At 43.4% G+C, this 26,722-nt stretch overlaps 1 protein-coding gene across 1 annotated transcript; it reads left to right on the top strand.

The window, feature by feature from the left end:
* Nucleotides 1–8,631: 8,631 nt before the first annotated feature.
* LOC110003032 (serine/threonine-protein kinase PAK 6-like) lies at nt 8,632–25,950 on the top strand. The gene is made up of 8 exons (XM_020658726.3): nt 8,632–9,318; nt 17,958–18,494; nt 18,695–19,165; nt 19,765–19,898; nt 19,980–20,106; nt 20,283–20,408; nt 21,261–21,395; nt 21,555–25,950. The coding sequence occupies exons 1-8, from the start codon at nt 9,001–9,003 to the stop codon at nt 21,720–21,722; spliced, it is 2,016 nt and encodes a 671-aa protein (XP_020514382.2). The 5' UTR covers nt 8,632–9,000; the 3' UTR covers nt 21,723–25,950.
* Nucleotides 25,951–26,722: the final 772 nt, after the last annotated feature.

The following is a 26,722-nucleotide window of genomic DNA, read 5'->3' as shown; positions in this document are numbered from 1 at the left end:
TGAAACCAGGGAGAGAGAGAGGACAGTGGATAGAGTCTGAAACCAGAGAGAGAGAGGACAGTGGATAGAGTCAGAACCAGAGAGAGAGAGGACAGTGGATAGAGTCAGAAACCAGAGAGAGAGAGAGGACAAGTGGATAGAGTCTGAAACCAGAGAGAGAGAGGACAGTGGATAGAGTCAGAAACCAGAGAGAGAGGACAGTGGATAGAGTCTGAAACCAGAGAGAGAGGACAGTGGATAGAGTCTGAAACCAGAGAGAGAGAGGACAGTGGATAGAGTCTGAAACCAGAGAGAGAGAGAGGACAGTGGATAGAGTCTGAAACCAGAGAGAGAGAGGACAGTGGATAGAGTCAGAAACCAGAGAGAGAGGACAGTGGATAGAGTCAGAAACCAGACAGAGAGAGGACAGTGGATAGAGTCAGAAACCAGAGAGAGAGGACAGTGGATAGAGTCTGAAACCAGAGAGAGAGAGGACAGTGGATAGAGTCTGAAACCAGAGAGAGAGAGAGGACAGTGGATAGAGTCTGAAACCAGAGAGAGAGAGGACAGTGGATAGAGTCTGAAACCAGAGAGAGAGAGGACAGTGGATAAAGTCAGAAACCAGAGAGAGAGAGGACAGTGGATAGAGTCAGAAACCAGAGAGAGAGAGGACAGTGGATAGAGTCTGAAACCAGAGAGAGAGAGGACAGTGGATAGAGTCAGAAACCAGAGAGAGAGAGGACAGTGGATAGAGTCTGAAACCAGGGAGAGAGAGAGGACAGTGGATAGAGTCTGAAACCAAAGAGAGAGAGAGGACAGTGGATAGAGTCTGAAACCAGAGAGAGAGAGGACAGTGGATAGAGTCAGAAACCAGAGAGAGAGAGGACAGTGGATAGAGTCTGAAACCAGGGAGAGAGAGGACAGTGGATAGAGTCAGAAACCAGAGAGAGAGAGGACAGTGGATAGAGTCCTGAAACCAGAGAGAGAGAGGACAGTGGATAGAGTCTGAAACCAGGGAGAGAGAGAGGACAGTGGATAGAGTCTGAAACCAGAGAGAGAGAGGACAGTGGATAGAGTCAGAAACCAGAGAGAGAGAGGACAGTGGAAAGAGTCTGAAACCAGGGAGAGAGAGGACAGTGGATAGAGTCAGAAACCAGAGAGAGAGAGAGAGGACAGTGGATAGAGTCTGAAACCAGAGAGAGAGAGGACAGTGGATAGAGTCTGAAACCAGGGAGAGAGAGAGGACAGTGGATAGAGTCTGAAACCAGAGAGAGAGAGGACAGTGGATAGAGTCAGAAACCAGAGAGAGAGAGAGGACAGTGGATAGAGTCTGAAACCAGAGAGAGAGAGGACAGTGGATAGAGTCAGAAACCAGAGAGAGAGAGGACAGTGGATAGAGTCAGAAACCAGAGAGAGAGAGGACAGTGGATAGAGTCAGAAACCAGGGAGAGAGAGAGAGGACAGTGGATAGAGTCAGAAACCAGAGAGAGAGAGGACAGTGGATAGAGTCTGAAACCAGGGAGAGAGAGGACAGTGGATAGAGTCTGAAACCAGGGAGAGAGAGAGGACAGTGGATAGAGTCTGAAACCAGAGAGAGAGAGAGGACAGTGGATAGAGTCTGAAACCAGGGAGAGAGAGAGGACAGTGGATAGAGTCTGAAAACCAGAGAGAGAGAGGACAGTGGATAGAGTCAGAAACCAGGGAGAGAGGACAGTGGATAGAGTCTGAAACCAGAGAGAGAGAGGACAGTGGATAGAGTCAGATACCAGAGAGAGAGAGAGGACAGTGGATAGAGTCAGAAACCAGAGAGAGAGAGGACAGTGGATAGAGTCAGAAACCAGAGAGAGAGAGAGGACAGTGGATAGAGTCTGAAACCAGAGAGAGAGGACAGTGGATAGAGTCAGAAACCAGAGAGAGAGAGGACAGTGGATAGAGTCTGAAACCAGAGAGAGAGAGGACAGTGGATAGAGTCAGAAACCAGAGAGAGAGAGGACAGTGGATAGAGTCTGAAACCAGAGAGAGAGAGAGGACAGTGGATAGAGTCTGAAACCAGAGAGAGAGGACAGTGGATAGAGTCTGAAACCAGAGAGAGAGAGGACAGTGGATAGAGTCAGAAACCAGAGAGAGAGAGAGGACAGTGGATAGAGTCAGAAACCAGAGAGAGAGAGGACAGTGGATAGAGTCAGAAACCAGAGAGAGAGAGGACAGTGGATAGAGTCAGAAACCAGAGAGAGAGAGAGAGGACAGTGGATAGAGTCAGAAACCAGAGAGAGAGAGGACAGTGGATAGAGTCAGAAACCAGAGAGAGAGGACAGTGGATAGAGTCTGAAACCAGAGAGAGAGAGGACAGTGGATAGAGTCTGAAACCAGAGAGAGAGAGAGGACAGTGGATAGAGTCTGAAACCAGAGAGAGAGAGGACAGTGGATAGAGTCTGAAACCAGAGAGAGAGAGGACAGTGGATAGAGTCAGAAACCAGGGAGAGAGAGAGAGGACAGTGGATAGAGTCTGAAACCAGAGAGAGAGAGGACAGTGGATAGAGTCTGAAACCAGGGAGAGAGAGGACAGTGGATAGAGTCTGAAACCAGGGAGAGAGAGAGGACAGTGGATAGAGTCTGAAACCAGAGAGAGAGAGAGGACAGTGGATAGAGTCTGAAACCAGGGAGAGAGAGAGGACAGTGGATAGAGTCTGAAACCAGAGAGAGAGAGGACAGTGGATAGAGTCAGAAACCAGGGAGAGAGGACAGTGGATAGAGTCTGAAACCAGAGAGAGAGAGGACAGTGGATAGAGTCAGATACCAGAGAGAGAGAGAGGACAGTGGATAGAGTCAGAAACCAGAGAGAGAGGGGACAGTGGATAGAGTCAGAAACCAGAGAGAGAGAGAGGACAGTGGATAGAGTCTGAAACCAGAGAGAGAGGACAGTGGATAGAGTCAGAAACCAGAGAGAGAGAGGACAGTGGATAGAGTCAGAAACCAGAGAGAGAGAGGACAGTGGATAGAGTCAGAAACCAGAGAGAGAGAGGACAGTGGATAGAGTCTGAAACCAGAGAGAGAGAGAGGACAGTGGATAGAGTCTGAAACCAGAGAGAGAGGACAGTGGATAGAGTCTGAAACCAGAGAGAGAGAGGACAGTGGATAGAGTCAGAAACCAGAGAGAGAGAGAGGACAGTGGATAGAGTCAGAAACAAGAGAGAGAGAGGACAGTGGATAGAGTCAGAAACCAGAGAGAGAGAGGACAGTGGATAGAGTCAGAAACCAGAGAGAGAGAGAGAGGACAGTGGATAGAGTCAGAAACCAGAGAGAGAGAGGACAGTGGATAGAGTCAGAAACCAGAGAGAGAGGACAGTGGATAGAGTCTGAAACCAGAGAGAGAGAGGACAGTGGATAGAGTCTGAAACCAGAGAGAGAGAGAGGACAGTGGATAGAGTCTGAAACCAGAGAGAGAGAGGACAGTGGATAGAGTCTGAAACCAGAGAGAGAGAGGACAGTGGATAGAGTCAGAAACCAGAGAGAGAGAGGACAGTGGATAGAGTCTGAAACCAGGGAGAGAGAGAGGACAGTGGATAGAGTCTGAAACCAGAGAGAGAGAGAGGACAGTGGATAGAGTCTGAAACCAGAGAGAGAGAGGACAGTGGATAGAGTCAGAAACCAGAGAGAGAGAGGACAGTGGATAGAGTCTGAAACCAGGGAGAGAGAGGACAGTGGATAGAGTCTGAAACCAGAGAGAGAGAGAGGACAGTGGATAGAGTCTGAAACCAGAGAGAGAGAGGACAGTGGATAGAGTCTGAAACCAGAGAGAGAGAGGACAGTGGATAGAGTCTGAAACCAGGGAGAGAGAGAGGACAGTGGATAGAGTCAGAAACCAGAGAGAGAGAGAGGACAGTGGATAGAGTCAGAAACCAGAGAGAGAGGACAGTGGATAGAGTCAGAAACCAGAGAGAGAGAGGACAGTGGATAGAGTCTGAAACCAGAGAGAGAGAGAGGACAGTGGATAGAGTCTGAAACCAGAGAGAGAGAGAGGACAGTGGATAGAGTCAGAAACCAGAGAGAGAGGACAGTGGATAGAGTCAGAAACCAGAGAGAGAGAGGACAGTGGATAGAGTCTGAAACCAGGGAGAGAGAGAGGACAGTGGATAGAGTCAGAAACCAGAGAGAGAGAGAGAGGACAGTGGATAGAGTCTGAAACCAGGGAGAGAGAGGACAGTGGATAGAGTCTGAAACCAGGGAGAGAGAGAGGACAGTGGATAGAGTCTGAAACCAGAGAGAGAGAGGACAGTGGATAGAGTCAGAAACCAGAGAGAGAGAGGACAGTGGATAGAGTCAGAAACCAGAGAGAGAGAGAGGACAGTGGATAGAGTCAGAAACCAGAGAGAGAGGACAGTGGATAGAGTCTGAAACCAGAGAGAGAGAGAGGACAGTGGATAGAGTCTGAAACCAGAGAGAGAGAGGACAGTGGATAGAGTCTGAAACCAGAGAGAGAGAGGACAGTGGATAAAGTCAGAAACCAGAGAGAGAGAGGACAGTGGATAGAGTCAGAAACCAGAGAGAGAGAGGACAGTGGATAGAGTCTGAAACCAGAGAGAGAGAGGACAGTGGATAGAGTCAGAAACCAGAGAGAGAGAGGACAGTGGATAGAGTCTGAAACCAGGAGAGAGAGAGGACAGTGGATAGAGTCTGAAACCAGAGAGAGAGAGAGGACAGTGGATAGAGTCTGAAACCAGAGAGAGAGAGGACAGTGGATAGAGTCAGAAACCAGAGAGAGAGAGGACAGTGGATAGAGTCTGAAACCAGGGAGAGAGAGGACAGTGGATAGAGTCAGAAACCAGAGAGAGAGAGGACAGTGGATAGAGTCTGAAACCAGAGAGAGAGAGGACAGTGGATAGAGTCTGAAACCAGGGAGAGAGAGAGGACAGTGGATAGAGTCTGAAACCAGAGAGAGAGAGGACAGTGGATAGAGTCAGAAACCAGAGAGAGAGAGGACAGTGGATAGAGTCTGAAACCAGAGAGAGAGAGGACAGTGGATAGAGTCAGAAACCAGAGAGAGAGAGAGGACAGTGGATAGAGTCTGAAACCAGAGAGAGAGAGGACAGTGGATAGAGTCTGAAACCAGGGAGAGAGAGAGGACAGTGGATAGAGTCTGAAACCAGGGAGAGAGAGAGGACAGTGGATAGAGTCTGAAACCAGAGAGAGAGAGGACAGTGGATAGAGTCAGAAACCAGAGAGAGAGAGGACAGTGGATAGAGTCAGAAACCAGAGAGAGAGAGAGGACAGTGGATAGAGTCTGAAACCAGAGAGAGAGAGGACAGTGGATAGAGTCAGAAACCAGAGAGAGAGAGGACAGTGGATAGAGTCTGAAACCAGAGAGAGAGGACAGTGGATAGAGTCTGAAACCAGAGAGAGAGAGGACAGTGGATAGAGTCTGAAACCAGAGAGAGAGAGGACAGTGGATAGAGTCTGAAACCAGAGAGAGAGAGGACAGTGGATAGAGTCAGAAACCAGAGAGAGAGGACAGTGGATAGAGTCAGAAACCAGAGAGAGAGAGGACAGTGGATAGAGTCAGAAACCAGAGAGAGAGGACAGTGGATAGAGTCTGAAACCAGAGAGAGAGAGAGGACAGTGGATAGAGTCTGAAACCAGAGAGAGAGAGGACAGTGGATAGAGTCTGAAACCAGAGAGAGAGAGGACAGTGGATAAAGTCAGAAACCAGAGAGAGAGAGGACAGTGGATAGAGTCAGAAACCAGAGAGAGAGAGGACAGTGGATAGAGTCTGAAACCAGAGAGAGAGAGGACAGTGGATAGAGTCAGAAACCAGAGAGAGAGAGGACAGTGGATAGAGTCTGAAACCAGGGAGAGAGAGAGGACAGTGGATAGAGTCTGAAACCAGAGAGAGAGAGAGGACAGTGGATAGAGTCTGAAACCAGAGAGAGAGAGGACAGTGGATAGAGTCAGAAACCAGAGAGAGAGAGGACAGTGGATAGAGTCTGAAACCAGGGAGAGAGAGGACAGTGGATAGAGTCAGAAACCAGAGAGAGAGAGGACAGTGGATAGAGTCTGAAACCAGAGAGAGAGAGGACAGTGGATAGAGTCTGAAACCAGGGAGAGAGAGAGGACAGTGGATAGAGTCTGAAACCAGAGAGAGAGAGGACAGTGGATAGAGTCAGAAACCAGAGAGAGAGAGGACAGTGGATAGAGTCTGAAACCAGGGAGAGAGAGGACAGTGGATAGAGTCAGAAACCAGAGAGAGAGAGAGAGGACAGTGGATAGAGTCTGAAACCAGAGAGAGAGAGGACAGTGGATAGAGTCTGAAACCAGGGAGAGAGAGAGGACAGTGGATAGAGTCTGAAACCAGAGAGAGAGAGGACAGTGGATAGAGTCAGAAACCAGAGAGAGAGAGAGGACAGTGGATAGAGTCTGAAACCAGAGAGAGAGAGGACAGTGGATAGAGTCAGAAACCAGAGAGAGAGAGGACAGTGGATAGAGTCAGAAACCAGAGAGAGAGAGGACAGTGGATAGAGTCAGAAACCAGGGAGAGAGAGAGAGGACAGTGGATAAAGTCAGAAACCAGAGAGAGAGAGGACAGTGGATAGAGTCTGAAACCAGGGAGAGAGAGGACAGTGGATAGAGTCTGAAACCAGGGAGAGAGAGAGGACAGTGGATAGAGTCTGAAACCAGAGAGAGAGAGAGGACAGTGGATAGAGTCTGAAACCAGGGAGAGAGAGAGGACAGTGGATAGAGTCTGAAACCAGAGAGAGAGAGGACAGTGGATAGAGTCAGAAACCAGGGAGAGAGGACAGTGGATAGAGTCTGAAACCAGAGAGAGAGAGGACAGTGGATAGAGTCAGATACCAGAGAGAGAGAGAGGACAGTGGATAGAGTCAGAAACCAGAGAGAGAGAGGACAGTGGATAGAGTCAGAAACCAGAGAGAGAGAGAGGACAGTGGATAGAGTCTGAAACCAGAGAGAGAGGACAGTGGATAGAGTCAGAAACCAGAGAGAGAGAGGACAGTGGATAGAGTCAGAAACCAGAGAGAGAGAGGACAGTGGATAGAGTCAGAAACCAGAGAGAGAGAGGACAGTGGATAGAGTCTGAAACCAGAGAGAGAGAGAGGACAGTGGATAGAGTCTGAAACCAGAGAGAGAGGACAGTGGATAGAGTCTGAAACCAGAGAGAGAGAGGACAGTGGATAGAGTCAGAAACCAGAGAGAGAGAGGACAGTGGATAGAGTCTGAAACCAGAGAGAGAGAGAGGACAGTGGATAGAGTCAGAAACCAGAGAGAGAGAGGACAGTGGATAGAGTCAGAAACCAGAGAGAGAGAGAGAGGACAGTGGATAGAGTCAGAAACCAGAGAGAGAGAGAGAGGACAGTGGATAGAGTCAGAAACCAGAGAGAGAGAGAGGACAGTGGATAGAGTCTGAAACCAGAGAGAGAGAGAGGACAGTGGATAGAGTCAGAAACCAGAGAGAGAGAGAGGACAGTGGATAGAGTCTGAAACCAGAGAGAGAGAGGACAGTGGATAGAGTCAGAAACCAGAGAGAGAGAGAGGACAGTGGATAGAGTCAGAAACCAGAGAGAGAGAGGGGACAGTGGATAGAGTCAGAAACCAGAGAGAGAGAGAGGACAGTGGATAGAGTCAGAAACCAGAGAGAGAGAGGACAGTGGATAGAGTCAGAAACCAGAGAGAGAGAGAGGACAGTGGATAGAGTCTGAAACCAGAGAGAGAGAGGACAGTGGATAGAGTCTGAAACCAGAGAGAGAGAGAGGACAGTGGATAGAGTCTGAAACCAGAGAGAGAGAGGACAGTGGATAGAGTCTGAAACCAGAGAGAGAGAGGACAGTGGATAGAGTCTGAAACCAGGGAGAGAGAGGACAGTGGATAGAGTCAGAAACCAGAGAGAGAGAGGACAGTGGATAGAGTCTGAAACCAGAGAGAGAGAGAGGACAGTGGATAGAGTCTGAAACCAGAGAGAGAGGACAGTGGATAGAGTCAGAAACCAGAGAGAGAGAGAGAGGACAGTGGATAGAGTCAGAAACCAGAGAGAGAGAGAGGACAGTGGATAGAGTCAGAAACCAGAGAGAGAGAGGACAGTGGATAGAGTCAGAAACCAGAGAGAGAGAGAGGACAGTGGATAGAGTCAGAAACCAGAGAGAGAGAGGACAGTGGATAGAGTCTGAAACCAGAGAGAGAGAGAGGACAGTGGATAGAGTCTGAAACCAGAGAGAGAGGACAGTGGATAGAGTCTGAAACCAGAGAGAGAGGACAGTGGATAGAGTCAGAAACCAGAGAGAGAGAGGACAGTGGATAGAGTCAGAAACCAGAGAGAGAGAGAGGACAGTGGATAGAGTCAGAAACCAGAGAGAGAGAGGACAGTGGATAGAGTCAGAAACCAGAGAGAGAGAGAGGACAGTGGATAGAGTCTGAAACCAGAGAGAGAGGACAGTGGATAGAGTCAGAAACCAGAGAGAGAGAGGACAGTGGATAGAGTCTGAAACCAGAGAGAGAGAGAGGACAGTGGATAGAGTCAGAAACCAGAGAGAGAGAGGACAGTGGATAGAGTCTGAAACCAGAGAGAGAGAGAGGACAGTGGATAGAGTCTGAAACCAGAGAGAGAGGACAGTGGATAGAGTCAGAAACCAGAGAGAGAGAGAGGACAGTGGATAGAGTCAGAAACCAGAGAGAGAGAGGACAGTGGATAGAGTCAGAAACCAGAGAGAGAGAGAGGACAGTGGATAGAGTCAGAAACCAGAGAGAGAGAGAGGACAGTGGATAGAGTCTGAAACCAGAGAGAGAGAGAGGACAGTGGATAGAGTCTGAAACCAGAGAGAGAGAGAGGACAGTGGATAGAGTCAGAAACCAGGGAGAGAGAGCGGGGAACGACATGCAGAAAGGGGCCACGGGTGGAAGTGAACCCGGGCCTACCGCTCGAGACGAGAGTCTCAATACATGGGACGTGCGCCCTAACCATTGTGCCACCAGCGCGCCCCGAGAGTGTGTGTGTGTTTGTGAACAGTGTGTGTATGAATGTGTCCATCATGCCCTCGTCCAATTTGTTGTTGTTTTGGCGTTGAGCATGCTGCTCCTTGTTGCCTCCCTCAGGTCTCATCATCGCCCGGCGGTCGTCGCTGCGTTGCCGTGGCGATGTTCCATCGCAGGAAAAAGAAGCGTAGGCCGCAGATCTCTGCGCCGCAGGATTTTCAGCACAGAGTCCACACGTCGTACGATGCAGCCACCGGACGCTACGTGGGTCTGCCACCACAGTGGCAGAGCGTCATTGACACGCTGAGGAGGCCACGCCCCCTGGTGGACCCCTCGAGGGTCACCGAGGTCGAGCTAAGAAAGGTGAGACGAAATCTTTATAAACAGACCTTCTAAACGGTGGATAAAAAGTCAAACTCATGTCATCATCGTGAAATCAGAACTAAATATAATTTATTAAACTGGGATAACATGATTAAATTAGCCGACATTTTACTTGTATTCAAAATGTTTCATCATATGGCTCCCCTTCCATTCAATGAATTCATTAAACGAAATCTAAACACATCTACCAGAGCATCTGCAAGAGGGGATTGTAAAATTCCATGTAAAAAAAGTAGTTTTGGGCAGTCAGTCTTTTCTTATCGAGCAGCACATACTTGGAATACTATACCCACAGAACTAAGGAACATCACATCTCTGAAATCCTTTTCTAAATCTATAAAACAATGGCTATTAAAAAATCAGCTGCCATAATCTGGATGAATGTACTTTGTCTTTACTTGTAGTCTCTGTTTATATATGCTCCTTGTCTGTTTGTATATGTTCCTTGTCTGTTTATATATGTTCCTTGTCTGTTTGTATATGTTCCTTGTCTGTGTTTATATATGTTCCTTGTCTGTGTTTATATATGCTCCTTGTCTGTTTATATATGTTCCTTGTCTGTGTTAATATATGTTCCTTGTCTGTGTTTATATATGTTCCTTGTCTGTGTTAATATATGTTCCTTGTCTGTGTTAATATATGTTCCTTGTCTGTGTTAATATATGTTCCTTGTCTGTGTTTATATATGTTCCTTGTCTGTGTTTATATATGTTCCTTGTCTGTTTATATATGTTCCTTGTCTGTGTTTATATATGTTCCTTGTCTGTGTTTATATATGCTCCTTGTCTGTTTATATATGTTCCTTGTCTGTGTTTATATATGTTCCTTGTCTGTGTTAATATATGTTCCTTGTCTGTGTTTATATATGTTCCTTGTCTGTGTTTATATATGTTCCTTGTCTGTGTTTATATATGTTCCTTCTCTGTTTATATATGTTCCTTGTCTGTGTTTATATATGTTCCTTGTCTGTGTTTATATATGTTCCTTGTCTGTGTTTATATATGTTCCTTGTCTGTGTTTATATATGTTCCTTGTCTGTGTTTATATATGTTCCTTGTCTGTTTATATATGTTCCTTGTCTGTGTTAATATATGTTCCTTGTCTGTGTTTATATATGTTCCTTGTCTGTGTTAATATATGTTCCTTGTCTGTGTTTATATATGTTCCTTGTCTGTGTTTATATATGTTCCTTGTCTGTGTTAATATATGTTCCTTGTCTGTGTTTATATATGTTCCTTGTCTGTGTTTATATATGTTCCTTGTCTGTGTTTATATATGTTCCTTCTCTGTTTATATATGTTCCTTGTCTGTGTTTATATATGTTCCTTGTCTGTGTTTATATATGTTCCTTGTCTGTGTTTATATATGTTCCTTGTCTGTGTTTATATATGTTCCTTGTCTGTGTTTATATATGTTCCTTGTCTGTTTATATATGTTCCTTGTCTGTGTTTATATATGTTCCTTGTCTGTGTTTATATATGCTCCTTGTCTGTTTATATATGTTCCTTGTCTGTGTTTATATATGTTCCTTGTCTGTGTTAATATATGTTCCTTGTCTGTGTTTATATATGTTCCTTGTCTGTGTTAATATATGTTCCTTGTCTGTGTTTATATATGTTCCTTGTTTGTGTTTATATATGTTCCTTGTCTGTGTTTATATATGTTCCTTGTCTGTGTTTATATATGTTCCTTGTCTGTGTTAATATATGTTCCTTGTCTGTGTTAATATATGTTCCTTGTCTGTGTTTATATATGTTCCTTGTCTGTGTTTATATATGTTCCTTGTCTGTGTTAATATATGTTCCTTGTCTGTGTTAATATATGTTCCTTGTCTGTGTTAATATATGTTCCTTGTCTGTGTTTATATATGTTCCTTGTCTGTGTTAATATATGTTCCTTGTCTGTGTTTACATATGTTCCTTGTCTGTGTTTATATATGTTCCTTGTCTGTGTTTATATATGTTCCTTGTCTGTTTATATATGTTCCTTGTCTGTGTTTATATATGTTCCTTGTCTGTTTATATATGTTCCTTGTCTGTGTTTACATATGTTCCTTGTCTGTGTTTATATATGTTCCTTGTCTGTGTTTGTATATGTTCCTTGTCTGTTTATATATGTTCCTTGTCTGTTTGTATATGTTCCTTGTCTGTGTTTATATATGTTCCTTGTCTGTGTTTATATATGTTCCTTGTCTGTTTATATATGTTCCTTGTCTGTGTTAATATATGTTCCTTGTCTGTGTTTATATATGTTCCTTGTCTGTGTTAATATATGTTCCTTGTCTGTGTTTATATATGTTCCTTGTCTGTGTTTATATATGTTCCTTGTCTGTGTTTATATATGTTCCTTGTCTGTGCTAATATATGTTCCTTGTCTGTGTTTATATATGTTCCTTGTCTGTGTTAATATATGTTCCTTGTCTGTGTTAATATATGTTCCTTGTCTGTGTTAATATATGTTCCTTGTCTGTGTTTATATATGTTCCTTGTCTGTGTTTATATATGTTCCTTGTCTGTTTATATATGTTCCTTGTCTGTGTTAATATATGTTCCTTGTCTGTGTTTATATATGTTCCTTGTCTGTGTTAATATATGTTCCTTGTCTGTGTTTACATATGTTCCTTGTCTGTGTTTATATATGTTCCTTGTCTGTGTTAATATATGTTCCTTGTCTGTGTTTATATATGTTCCTTGTCTGTGTTAATATATGTTCCTTGTCTGTGTTTATATATGTTCCTTGTCTGTGTTTATATATGTTCCTTGTCTGTGTTTATATATGTTCCTTGTCTGTGTTAATATATGTTCCTTGTCTGTGTTAATATATGTTCCTTGTCTGTGTTTATATATGTTCCTTGTCTGTGTTAATATATGTTCCTTGTCTGTGTTAATATATGTTCCTTGTCTGTGTTTATATATGTTCCTTGTCTGTGTTAATATATGTTCCTTGTCTGTGTTTACATATGTTCCTTGTCTGTGTTTATATATGTTCCTTGTCTGTGTTTATATATGTTCCTTGTCTGTTTATATATGTTCCTTGTCTGTGTTTATATATGTTCCTTGTCTGTTTATATATGTTCCTTGTCTGTGTTTACATATGTTCCTTGTCTGTGTTTATATATGTTCCTTGTCTGTGTTTATATATGTTCCTTGTCTGTGCTTATATATGTTCCTTGTCTGTGCTTATATATGTTCCTTGTCTGTGTTTATATATGTTCCTTGTCTGTGTTTATATATGTTCCTTGTCTGTGCTTATATATGTTCCTTGTCTGTGTTTATATATGTTCCTTGTCTGTGTTTATATATGCTCCTTGTCTGTGTTTATATATGTTCCTTGTCTGTGCTTATATATATTCCTTGTCTGTGCTTATATATGCTCCTTGTCTGTTTATATATGTTCCTTGTCTGTGTTTATATATGCTCCTTGTCTGTGTTTATATATGTTCCTTGTCTCTGTTTATATATGTTCCTTGTCTGTTTATATATGTTCCTTGTCTGTGTTTATATATGTTCCTTGTCTGTGTTTATATATGCTCCTTGTCTGTTTATATATGTTCCTTGTCTGTGTTTATATATGTTCCTTGTCTGTGTTAATATATGTTCCTTGTCTGTGTTTATATATGTTCCTTGTCTGTGTTAATATATGTTCCTTGTCTGTGTTTATATATGTTCCTTGTTTGTGTTTATATATGTTCCTTGTCTGTGTTTATATATGTTCCTTGTCTGTGTTTATATATGTTCCTTGTCTGTGTTAATATATGTTCCTTGTCTGTGTTAATATATGTTCCTTGTCTGTGTTTATATATGTTCCTTGTCTGTGTTTATATATGTTCCTTGTCTGTGTTAATATATGTTCCTTGTCTGTGTTAATATATGTTCCTTGTCTGTGTTAATATATGTTCCTTGTCTGTGTTTATATATGTTCCTTGTCTGTGTTAATATATGTTCCTTGTCTGTGTTTACATATGTTCCTTGTCTGTGTTTATATATGTTCCTTGTCTGTGTTTATATATGTTCCTTGTCTGTTTATATATGTTCCTTGTCTGTGTTTATATATGTTCCTTGTCTGTTTATATATGTTCCTTGTCTGTGTTTACATATGTTCCTTGTCTGTGTTTATATATGTTCCTTGTCTGTGTTTGTATATGTTCCTTGTCTGTTTATATATGTTCCTTGTCTGTTTGTATATGTTCCTTGTCTGTGTTTATATATGTTCCTTGTCTGTGTTTATATATGTTCCTTGTCTGTTTATATATGTTCCTTGTCTGTGTTAATATATGTTCCTTGTCTGTGTTTATATATGTTCCTTGTCTGTGTTAATATATGTTCCTTGTCTGTGTTTATATATGTTCCTTGTCTGTGTTTATATATGTTCCTTGTCTGTGTTTATATATGTTCCTTGTCTGTGCTAATATATGTTCCTTGTCTGTGTTTATATATGTTCCTTGTCTGTGTTAATATATGTTCCTTGTCTGTGTTAATATATGTTCCTTGTCTGTGTTAATATATGTTCCTTGTCTGTGTTTATATATGTTCCTTGTCTGTGTTTATATATGTTCCTTGTCTGTTTATATATGTTCCTTGTCTGTGTTAATATATGTTCCTTGTCTGTGTTTATATATGTTCCTTGTCTGTGTTAATATATGTTCCTTGTCTGTGTTTACATATGTTCCTTGTCTGTGTTTATATATGTTCCTTGTCTGTGTTAATATATGTTCCTTGTCTGTGTTTATATATGTTCCTTGTCTGTGTTAATATATGTTCCTTGTCTGTGTTTATATATGTTCCTTGTCTGTGTTTATATATGTTCCTTGTCTGTGTTTATATATGTTCCTTGTCTGTGTTAATATATGTTCCTTGTCTGTGTTAATATATGTTCCTTGTCTGTGTTTATATATGTTCCTTGTCTGTGTTTATATATGTTCCTTGTCTGTGTTAATATATGTTCCTTGTCTGTGTTAATATATGTTCCTTGTCTGTGTTTATATATGTTCCTTGTCTGTGTTAATATATGTTCCTTGTCTGTGTTTACATATGTTCCTTGTCTGTGTTTATATATGTTCCTTGTCTGTGTTTATATATGTTCCTTGTCTGTTTATATATGTTCCTTGTCTGTGTTTATATATGTTCCTTGTCTGTTTATATATGTTCCTTGTCTGTTTTTACATATGTTCCTTGTCTGTGTTTATATATGTTCCTTGTCTGTGTTTATATATGTTCCTTGTCTGTGCTTATATATGTTCCTTGTCTGTGCTTATATATGTTCCTTGTCTGTGTTTATATATGTTCCTTGTCTGTGTTTATATATGTTCCTTGTCTGTGCTTATATATGTTCCTTGTCTGTGTTTATATATGTTCCTTGTCTGTGTTTATATATGCTCCTTGTCTGTGTTTATATATGTTCCTTGTCTGTGCTTATATATATTCCTTGTCTGTGCTTATATATGCTCCTTGTCTGTTTATATATGTTCCTTGTCTGTGTTTATATATGCTCCTTGTCTGTGTTTATATATGTTCCTTGTCTGTGCTTATATATGTTCCTTGTCTGTGCTTATATATATTCCTTGTCTGTGCTTATATATGCTCCTTGTCTGTTTATATATGTTCCTTGTCTGTGTTTATATATGCTCCTTGTCTGTGTTTATATATGCTCCTTGTCTGTGTTTATATATGTTCCTTGTCTGTGTTTATATATGCTCCTTGTCTGTGCTTATATATGCTCCTTGTCTGTGTTTATATATGCTCCTTGTCTGTGCTTATATATGCTCCTTGTCTGTGTTTATATATGCTCCTTGTCTGTGTTTATATATGTTCCTTGTCTGTGCTTATATATGTTCCTTGTCTGTGCTTATATATGTTCCTTGTCTGTGCTTATATATGCTCCTTGTCTGTTTATATATGTTCCTTGTTTGTGTTTATATATGCTCCTTGTCTGTTTATATATGTTCCTTGTTTGTGTTTATATATGTTCCTTGTCTGTTTATATATGTTCCTTGTTTGTGTTTATATATGTTCCTTGTTTGTGTTTATATATGTTCCTTGTTTGTGTTTATATATGTTCCTTGTTTGTGTTTATATATGTTCCTTGTGTGTGTTCATATATGTTCCTTGTCTGTGCTTATATATGCTCCTTGTCTGTGTTTATATATGTTCCTTGTCTGTGCTTATATATATTCCTTGTCTGTGCTTATATATGCTCCTTGTCTGTTTATATATGTTCCTTGTCTGTGTTTATATATGCTCCTTGTCTGTGTTTATATATGTTCCTTGTCTGTGCTTATATATGTTCCTTGTCTGTGCTTATATATATTCCTTGTCTGTGCTTATATATGCTCCTTGTCTGTTTATATATGTTCCTTGTCTGTGTTTATATATGTTCCTTGTCTGTGTTTATATATGTTCCTTGTTTGTGTTTATATATGTTCCTTGTTTGTGTTTATATATGCTCCTTGTTTGTGTTTATATATGCTCCTTGTGTGTGCATGGTGCTTTTGTCTGTGTTTAAATGTATTTAAATGTGTTATATGTTACACATTTGTATTTTATGTCTGTGAGCTGCTTTATCAGTTACTTCCATGTGTATGTGTTGTTTTATTTGTTATGTTTATGTGTTCTTGTCTCTATGTTTTTGTGCTTCATTTTCCTGTTTGCTTTTTAATGTTTTCTTAAATGTCATCAACCTGCCAGGGACTGCAGATGAAAATGAGCCTGCATGGCTAAATCTGGAACATTTGCATGTGTGTCCCTTTTAAATAAAGAAATGTAAAAAAGAAATTAAAACTGACCACACGCTAACTCTGTTAGCCTTGTGTAGCCTCTGTTAGCTAACTGTTAGGTACAATCAGAAGCTATTAGCGGTGCTAAAGCTAACGGAGGTGATAAAATCATCTGTTTCAGATGAAAAGCACATGAGCACCCGGCCTGATGTCAAAAACATTAAAAACAAACTCAGAATGAAAGTGAGGTTTGAAAAGTTTCGTTAGCATGAATGATTTATGTTAGCACAAGCTAACAAAGTTACGTTTAAACAGTGATATCGCATGAAATGAGGACCTGATAAAAGTCATGTTTATTTGATTCTGATTTAATTTGTTTGTATTTTGGCAGTTTGTTGTTCATGCCTGTTTTTGGAATTCTGACTTTCTACATTCAAATTCAAATAACTTTATTTATCCGTTAGGAACTTCATTTGTGTAAAAGAGCATCAGTGCGCATACAGCTAGACACAAAAACAACAGCAGAAACACACACATACAAGTGGCTCTATTAAAAGCATGATAAATAGGTCATAAATAATTGTTATAAGCGGTTAAATGAGTGGTGTTAAAAATACATAAGAAAGAGATCGTTTACATTTGCAGCATGTTTCTCTTGATGATGATATTTTGGGACTTTGTGACATGTTTGTCCTTGTCAGCCTCCATAGAAAACAAAGTGATTCAGCCTAAACTTTAACAGGAGAATAAATCGTCCAACAGTACAACTATGTAACGGGTCAAAGAAACGCTGGACGACTTTGTTTTATTAACCCTCTGCGAACAAGGGGAGAAACTGACCATTAGAGGTGGAGTCATGGCGCTTAATTAAAGTTTTGAAGTGGGAAAGATGTCACTGTTGAACTCAAAGCTACATGTTGATCAGAGCAGAGCTGACCTCTGACCTGTTGATCCCTGAACGATGTGTTCACTGGTTCTCTGTAAATGACATGTTTGTGTGAAGTTCAGCTGAAACGGGAGTTGCTGTTTTAATGCTGGACTCTAAACATGACAACGTTTTTAATAAATTCTGATAGAAAAAGTAAATTTTTATAATAATAATGTCTATAAATGAAATATTAACATTTAGATAAAAATGATCCATCAAATATTTCAACACTTAAAGGGAAACTTCACCATGAAACATGAATCTGTGTTGACTTTGGGTCATATATGTAGAAATGTGAAATACATTTTGAAGTTGGAGCCTTCTTGACTGAGAAAAGACAGAAAGTGTCTTTTTGGCTCATGTGGATGAAAGACACCAAATCCCAGAATGCACAGCACCGCAGGCCACTCCCACTAAGGTCCTCTAGTTCAGAATCAGAAATACTTTATTAATCCCAGAGGGAAATTCCATCGTTACAGTTTCTTCAAAATATACAGTATAGCAGTAGAAATATAGAAATAAAAACATTTACAGACATATTTACTTCAACACATCAGACCGTTTCCTCAACTGATTCAGAGATTTCTTCCAGAATTGATCTTGTAAATTCCAGTGACGCAAAAATCGTCATTTTGCGTCACTGGACTTTGGACTTTGAATTTCCAGACTTAGAAATACAAAGATTTAACATCTCAGGGGAAAATGAAGGCGGGATGCACGACCATTCAAAAATCCTACCAGGTTTCTAATGATGCTAAGCTAAATGCTAATGGGTGACGTATCCCTTTAAAGGTCCAATCAGTGAAATGATAAAGTGAGCTTACTATATGATCCGACATTAAGGAAACATGTTGTGTGGCGTCTCTTGCAGTTCTTAAATCTTAGATAAAATAAACTTAACCTCACCCTGTTTTTATTTAAATGTATTCTTGGATTGACCAATCACAGCTCGTTGATCTCTGACCGATGTCTCTACAGACGATAGTTCGGGGTAGTTTCATCGGTCATGAGGACTACATTTCCCACGTCATCTCTGAGATGAGCCGTCTCTCCGTCACAAGCTCCAACTCTCTTCGCCGGAGCAGCCCATCGGCTCGGAAACGGGCGCGCTCTCTAGGGCGCCTGGGAGAACTGGTGGAGAACGAGACGTACCAGTACGAGGAGCTCGTTAAACATGGTGCCAAGACGAGTAGGAGCTCCACCTACTGGCAGGACAGGATACGACAGGTCCGCAGCGAGAGCGGCAGCCCCAAACTGAATGGGTACCTGCAGAGAGCCAAGTCCACCTGCGAGGTGGGGACTGAGGCCACGCCCCCCACACCTCAGACAACAGGTGCAACGGGTGGTCTGTGCGCAGGGGCATCGCTTAAGCAGAGGCCGACTTCCTGTCAGGTCAGCAAGCGGACTGTGGAGGCCGGCAGAGCTCACCTGAGACAGAAAGCAGCTGAACTGCCCGACCTGCTGTCCACCTCCAGAGAAACTCCCAGAAGGCCTCACTCCACCTACGACCTCAAGGTGAGACCCAGAGGCGGGATGGGGTTAAAGGTCATAAGTTCATAAGAATAAAGACATTAATAATAATTTAGATGTATTTGTCTCCCCCTGCTGGTCGAACGTGGTACTGTCAACAGGTTTAGACTGAAGTTAAATGTTTACATTAAACCTTGAAGAAGTGAACCTGTGATTTAATCATTTCCTGACCCCCCCCCCCTCAGCTCCCCTCCTCCTCACCCCCCCTCCTGCTGCCCCCGCCAAACAGCACCAGCAGCCCGTTGGTCACCGGCCGGGGTTTACCTCGCCGCCTGCTCCGCCCCTCCTCCAGCTTCAACATTGGCACTTCTCCAAGGACACAGACCCCCCTGACCCAGGACGTCCCCTCTCAGCGCCGCCCCTCCCCCACAGGCTCACCAGGACTCCCTCCGTCCTCCTCCGGCCTCTGCCCCTCCTCCACCCCGCAAACGGCGCCTGACGGCGGTGGAAGGGTGACTCACGAGCAGTTTAAGGAGGCATTGCAGATGGTGGTGGACCCAGGAGACCCGAGGACTGCTCTGGAGAACTTTGTGAAGATCGGGGAGGGGTCCACGGGGGTGGTGTGCATCGCCCGGGAGAGACACAGTGGGCGGCAGGTGGCGGTGAAGATGATGGACCTGAGGAAGCAGCAGCGACGAGAGCTGCTCTTCAACGAGGTAAACAACAGAATCATTTCTTCAACTCTTAATGAAGAATCCATCATGAAGAGGAATTAGTGACTGTCGTAGTCTACAGTTCACTGCTAACAGGTGCTAACAGGTGCTAACAGGTGCTAACAGGTGCTAACATTAAAGGTCCCATATTCTCGGTTCTAGCCCCTCTTGATAAAAATGTGTCAGTGTGAGATCACTGATCTAAGCCCATTGGCTCGTTGTGGCCCAGCAGCTCATGTTGCACGCCCGTTAACTTCTGTAGCACGCCCACGACATGCCGTAGCCTGCGGTAGCACAGTAGTGCTAAGGTGCTAATGTTTATGCTCCCCTCGGAGCCAAAGTGGCTGCATTCCAAATATGGTAAAAGAGGCAGGACATTTCCGAGAAGCGTGCTGAGCAACTGACCAATAACGACAGAGCGGCTCAGCAGACCAATCAGAGCAGACTTGGCCCACGTGGTTGTCATGGTGATGGTGTTATAAAGGTGTGATAAGTTAGACTGTGACATCATCAGCAGCCTCACCTGTCTCTGTGACATCATCAGCAGCCTCACCTGTCTCTGTGACATCATCAGCAGCTTCACCTGTCTCTGTGTGTCTCAGGTGGTGATCATGAGGGACTACAGGCATCAGAACGTGGTGGAGATGTTCCGCAGCGCTCTGGTGGAGGAGGAGCTCTGGGTAATAATGGAGTACCTGCAGGGCGGCGCTCTCACGCACATCGTCAGTGAAACCAGGTGAGCAGGAACGCCACAGACACCTGTTTGTTTGTGTTGATAGAGTGTGTGGGGTCACAGTGTGTGTGTGTGTGTGTTCAGGCTGAATGAAGAGCAGACAGCGACGGTGTGTGAAGGCGTCCTGCAGGCGTTATCTTACCTCCACGCTGAAGGAGTCATTCACCGAGACATCAAGAGTGACTCCATCCTGCTGACACTGGACGGGAGGGTAACACACACACACACACACACACACACACACACACACACACACACACACACACACACACACACACACACACACACACACACACACACACACACACACACACACACACACACACACACACACACACACACACACACACACACACACACACTAACAGACCTCTTTTGTCTCTGCAGATCAAACTGTCAGACTTTGGGTTCTGCGCTCAGATCAGTAAAGACGTCCCAAAGAGGAAGTCTCTGGTCGGGACGCCGTACTGGATGGCTCCTGAGGTGATCTCCAAGAGACCGTACGGGACAGAGGTACTACACAACTACACAGCTACACAACAACACACAACTACACAACAACACACAACTACACAGCTACACACAACTACATAACGACACAGCTACACAACAACACAACAACACACAACTACATAACTACACAGCTACACATAACTACACAACAACACACAACTACACACAACTACACAGCTACACACAACTACATAACTACACAGCTACACAACAACACAACAACACACAACTACATAACTACAGAGCTACACAACAACACAACAACATACAACTACACAACTACACACAACAACACACAACTGCATAACTACACAGCTACACACATTTCCTCCAACACGTCTCTGAGATAGTTTGGGTTTAGTTGGTGATGATTTTAAACATTGACTGTATATGATATGGACAGTGTGTCCCCGTCTTCTTCAGTTGTGTAAAGTGAAGTCTGAATATCCTCACGAGGGGTCGCTGACATGTTCAGAAGAGCTCGCTGATGGAATTGCAGCTCTTCCACTCCCCTTCCTCTAACCAAAACCCACATATAACTTCCTGCTAAGGTCAAAGGTCAGTCAGTCGGGTTCAGTCCAGAACAGATTCTTGTGTCTATACAGTTATGGAAAGTTCAGCAAGAGCCTCATTGGTCAACACAGCTGTCAATCATTGCATTATACTCCCCTCATCAAATAACTAAACCTCTGCCTGATAAGAACATAATGTGGGTTTGTCCCATCTGTTAACATGGAGGAGGTGGAGCTTATGACCTATACTGCAGCCAGTCAGGAGGGGGAGCTTCACCCCTAGTTAGCTGTTGCTCTGTACAGGTCTGGTCCTCATGAGTCCCGCTTCCTGTCCCCTCAGGTGGACATCTGGTCTCTGGGCATCATGGTGGTGGAGATGGTGGACGGAGAGCCGCCATATTTCAGTGACACGCCCATCAACGCCATGAAGAAGCTAAGAGACGAGGTAGCACCGAGTGTGAAGAACATCCACCGGGTCAGAGCGCGCGCGCACACACACACACACACACACACACACACACACACACACACACACACACACACACACACACACACACACACACACACACACCAGCTAACAGGAAGGTGTGAGCTACCTGGTAGAAGTTGATGATGTCACTCTCCACCTGAACAGGTGTCTCCGGTGCTGAAGGACTTCGTGGACTGCATGTTGACTCGTGACACGCAGCAGCGCTCCAGTGCCACTGACCTGCTGGAGCATCTGTTCTTGCTGCAGGCGGGCACGCCGCGCTGCCTGGTGCCGCTGGTGGAGCAGCACCGCAAACGCATGTCCCACTGCTGAACACCTGCTGAACACCTGGGAGAACACCTGAGGGAAGAGACTCATCTGAGTTGAATGTGAGGCTAACCTAACACACACCTGAGACTCACCTGAGACTCACCTGAGACTTACCTGAGACTCACCTGAGACTCACCTGAGATCAACCTGAGATCAACCTGAGACTCACTTGAGACTCACCTGAGATCAACCTGAGATCAACCTGAGACTCACCTGAGATCAACCCGAGACTCACTTGAGACTCACCTGAGATCAACCTGAGACTCACCTGGGATCAACCCGAGACTCACTTGAGACTCACCTGAGATCAACCTGAGACTCACCTGAGATCAACCTGAGACTCACTTGAGACTCACCTGAGATCAACCTGAGACTCACCTGAGACACACCTGAGACACACCTGAGACTTACCTGAGATCAACCTGAAACGTAGCTGAGACTCACCTGAGATCAACCTGAGACTAACCTGAGACTCACCTGAGACTCACCTGAGACACACCTGAGACTCACCTGAGACTTACCTGAGACTCACCTGAGATCAACCTGAGACTCACCTGAGACTTACCTGAGACTCACCTGAGACCAACCTGAGACTCACCTGAGCTCAACCTGAGACTCACCTGAGACTTACCTGAGACTCACCTGAGACTCACCTGAGACCAACCTGAGACTCACCTGAGACTTACCTGAGACCAACCTGAGACTCACCTGAGATCAACCTGAGACTCACCTGAGATCAACCTGAGACTAACCTGAGACTCACCTGAGACACACCTGGTAGAAGTTGATGATGTCACTCTCCACCTGAACAGGTGTCTCCGGTGCTGAAGGACTTCGTGGACTGCATGTTGACTCGTGACACGCAGCAGCGCTCCAGTGCCACTGACCTGCTGGAGCATCTGTTCTTGCTGCAGGCGGGCACGCCGCGCTGCCTGGTGCCGCTGGTGGAGCAGCACCGCAAACGCATGTCCCACTGCTGAACACCTGCTGAACACCTGGGAGAACACCTGAGGGAAGAGACTCATCTGAGTTGAATGTGAGGCTAACCTAACACACACCTGAGACTCACCTGAGACTCACCTGAGACTTACCTGAGACTCACCTGAGACTCACCTGAGATCAACCTGAGATCAACCTGAGACTCACTTGAGACTCACCTGAGATCAACCTGAGATCAACCTGAGACTCACCTGAGATCAACCCGAGACTCACTTGAGACTCACCTGAGATCAACCTGAGACTCACCTGGGATCAACCCGAGACTCACTTGAGACTCACCTGAGATCAACCTGAGACTCACCTGAGATCAACCTGAGACTCACTTGAGACTCACCTGAGATCAACCTGAGACTCACCTGAGACTTACCTGAGACTCACCTGAGACCAACCTGAGACTCACCTGAGCTCAACCTGAGACTCACCTGAGACTTACCTGAGACTCACCTGAGACTCACCTGAGACCAACCTGAGACTTACCTGAGACTCACCTGAGATCAACCTGAGACTCACCTGAGACTTACCTGAGACTCACCTGAGACCAACCTGAGACTCACCTGAGCTCAACCTGAGACTCACCTGAGACTTACCTGAGACTCACCTGAGACTCACCTGAGACCAACCTGAGACTCACCTGAGACTTACCTGAGACCAACCTGAGACTCACCTGAGATCAACCTGAGACTCACCTGAGATCAACCTGAGACTAACCTGAGACTCACCTGAGACACACCTGGTAGAAGTTGATGATGTCACTCTCCACCTGAACAGGTGTCTCCGGTGCTGAAGGACTTCGTGGACTGCATGTTGACTCGTGACACGCAGCAGCGCTCCAGTGCCACTGACCTGCTGGAGCATCTGTTCTTGCTGCAGGCGGGCACGCCGCGCTGCCTGGTGCCGCTGGTGGAGCAGCACCGCAAACGCATGTCCCACTGCTGAACACCTGCTGAACACCTGGGAGAACACCTGAGGGAAGAGACTCATCTGAGTTGAATGTGAGGCTAACCTAACACACACCTGAGACTCACCTGAGACTCACCTGAGATCAACCTGAGATCAACCTGAGACTCACTTGAGACTCACCTGAGATCAACCTGAGATCAACCTGAGACTCACCTGAGATCAACCCGAGACTCACTTGAGACTCACCTGAGATCAACCTGAGATCAACCTGAGACTCACTTGAGATCAACCTGAGACTCACCTGGGATCAACCCGAGACTCACTTGAGACTCACCTGAGATCAACCTGAGACTCACCTAAGATCAACCTGAGACTCACCTGAGATCAACCTGAGACTCACTTGAGACTCACCTGAGATCAACCTGAGACTCACCTGAGACACACCTGAGACACACCTGAGACTAACCTGAGACTAACCTGAGACTTACCTAAGACTCACCTGAGACTAACCTGAGACTTACCTGAGACTTACCTAAGACTCACCTGAGACTAACCTGAGACTAACCTGAGACACACCTGAGACTCACCTGAGACTAACTAAATACATGTGTGAGACTTCCCTGAGAACTCTCAGGTAAGCTGGATTCTGACAGAGCTCATGGAGTCACATCAGGTCGTAGACTTTTGCCTCCAGGTGCATGTCACCTGTAGACACACCTGAGAGGAAGTGACCTCACATATCCTGAGTCTTGTTTTGAAAGACTGATTATTTCCTGTCAGATCACTTTAATGCTGCTTCCTCCTGAACTTTAAGTATTTTAAACATTTCAGGTTTTTCTGTTCAGAGATCATCTTTGTGATGGTTGAATCACTTTTTCACATTTGAATCACTGATAAGTCTTCAGATCTACTCTGATGATGCAGGGGCCTGATTCGTCTACACAGCTGTCAATCATGACATCACACCCTTTTTCATAATTTTATAATCAAAACTCAAGTTCTCAGAGAAGTGACATTGATCAGCATGATCAGTAACCATAGCGACAGAAAACATGTTAGAGAAACATTTCTTTGTTATTGTTCAAAAATTTGACCCATCTGTTAGCATGGAGGGGGCGGAGCTTATGACCTATACTACAACCAGTCAGCAGAGGGCTTGACATAACTGTCATATCGTCAATACAGTCCATAGTGTACACACACACACACACACACACACACACACACACACGAATGTGGATTCAGATGGCAGCTTTAAAACTGAATAATTATAATAAGAGTCTGAAATAAGAGGCACTATTGTAGCATTTTAGCTAGCAGTAGAAACACGTTGAACACACAGTTAGACTGATAATAAACACTTATTGTTCTTATCTTATTAATTCTTTATTTAATGATGTCAGGAATGATTCAGAGAGCAAAGTGAGAGCAGGACATTTAGAAGAAGCTCTGAGATGTTGTGACTGAGTAGCATGTTGTGCTTTTAACTCACCAATGTTTTTTTTAACCGCCAGTTTCCACCTAGTCTACGTTCTTTCAGCGCCAATGTTTTCTAGGACTGTGTGCGCCCTGCCACATCAGAACCACGAGATCACGCCGGAATAAAGAGAAAAACGTGTAAACAATATGTTGCTTTGTCTTTGAGGATTATTTGTTGTCGGCGCCTGTTTGACGTCATCAACCAATCAAACTTTATTTATACAGCACCTTTCAGACAAATTAAACTGCAGTTCAAAGTGTTTTACAAGAGTGCAGAAAAATTATTGATGAAAAAGTAGTTTATAAAATCATTGAGAGACTAATGCACACCAATAAGAATTAAAACAAATATATCTAAAAATGAAAAAATAAAATAAGACACATAAAAGCAATAAGATATTAAAATTAATACATAGAAGAATATTTAAAATAGTAGGATAAAAAAGACAAAACAATCATGTTAAGATTTGAATTTATATAAAAGCCAGACTGAATAAATGAGTTTTAAGATTGCGTTTAAAAATCTCAATATTCTCGGCTCCTCTCAGCTCCTCATGTTGATCAAGTGATGGAACATGATCAGCAGTCTGTTTAGTGCACGGCGCTCACAGACTGAATGTGGAAATTGGCACCAACAGTGTTGAGGAACGCTTTCTGGATGTTTGCATGTTATTGTTGTTGACATTATTTTCCCATGATGCTCCTGTTGAATGTCAACTGGCTCTTCTTTTTTTTAAACTTGCAAAGTGGATTCACTTTGAAAACTTGCACATGTTTTCATTCTAAATGATTTTTTATATAAAAACATCAGATGTTCAAAAAAACAGATGTTATTAATAAATCTTTTTTTCAATGTTGTTGTAATTGGGCTTTCACATCTCCAGGAGGAGCTGCACGTCAAGGCTGAGTTAGACGATCTTCAGATCTGGTTTTCGTCCATGAGAGCCCGAGTTTCAAATCAATCAATCAATCAATTTGTATAGTGTCAACTCATAACAAGTATTATCTGGAGACACTTTACAAAAAGCAGGTAAAAGACCTTACTCTGTGTGTTTCCCTCCAGTCTGATTGGCCTTATTGTCTTCACCTGTGTTTGATTCCCCCTGTGTCTATTTAGTCTCTGTGTTTCTTCCCCTCTGGGTCAGTTCATTGTAGTTTGTCGGATGTCGGATGTCGGATGTCGGATGTCGGATGTCGGATGTCGTCAGAGTTGTGTTAGTCGTTCCTGTGTGATTTCCTTGTAGCTTCTTGTTTTCCCTTTTTTGGTTTGAACAAAGTAAGTTTTTGTTTTTGCCTTTTTTTTGTTAAAATAAATTATGTTTGTTTGATCTGCATTTGGGTCCAGTTCATAAGTTTCCAACACCTGTGACATGATGTTTTCTTTTCTTGTCAATGATTGTTTTTATTGTATATCCAGATCATTTGTAAGAAAACAATGAGGAAGGAATAACACAGGACGAGAAACACAAAGGACTAGAACTACAACATAAATCATGACACACTAAGATACAGAGAAATCAAGAATGTAACATAACCACTAGAACAAAGAAACACAAGGATAAGAAACTACAAAATAAAACAGGAAACACTAAACTATAAAACATTAAGACAAAAACACACAACGG

This window comes from Labrus bergylta, chromosome 15, assembly GCF_963930695.1.
Source record: "Labrus bergylta chromosome 15, fLabBer1.1, whole genome shotgun sequence".
NCBI classification, from domain to species: Eukaryota; Metazoa; Chordata; class Actinopteri; order Labriformes; family Labridae; genus Labrus; species Labrus bergylta.
The sequence above is the reverse complement of the archived record's forward strand: the minus strand, read 5'-3'. Positions and strand labels throughout refer to the sequence as shown.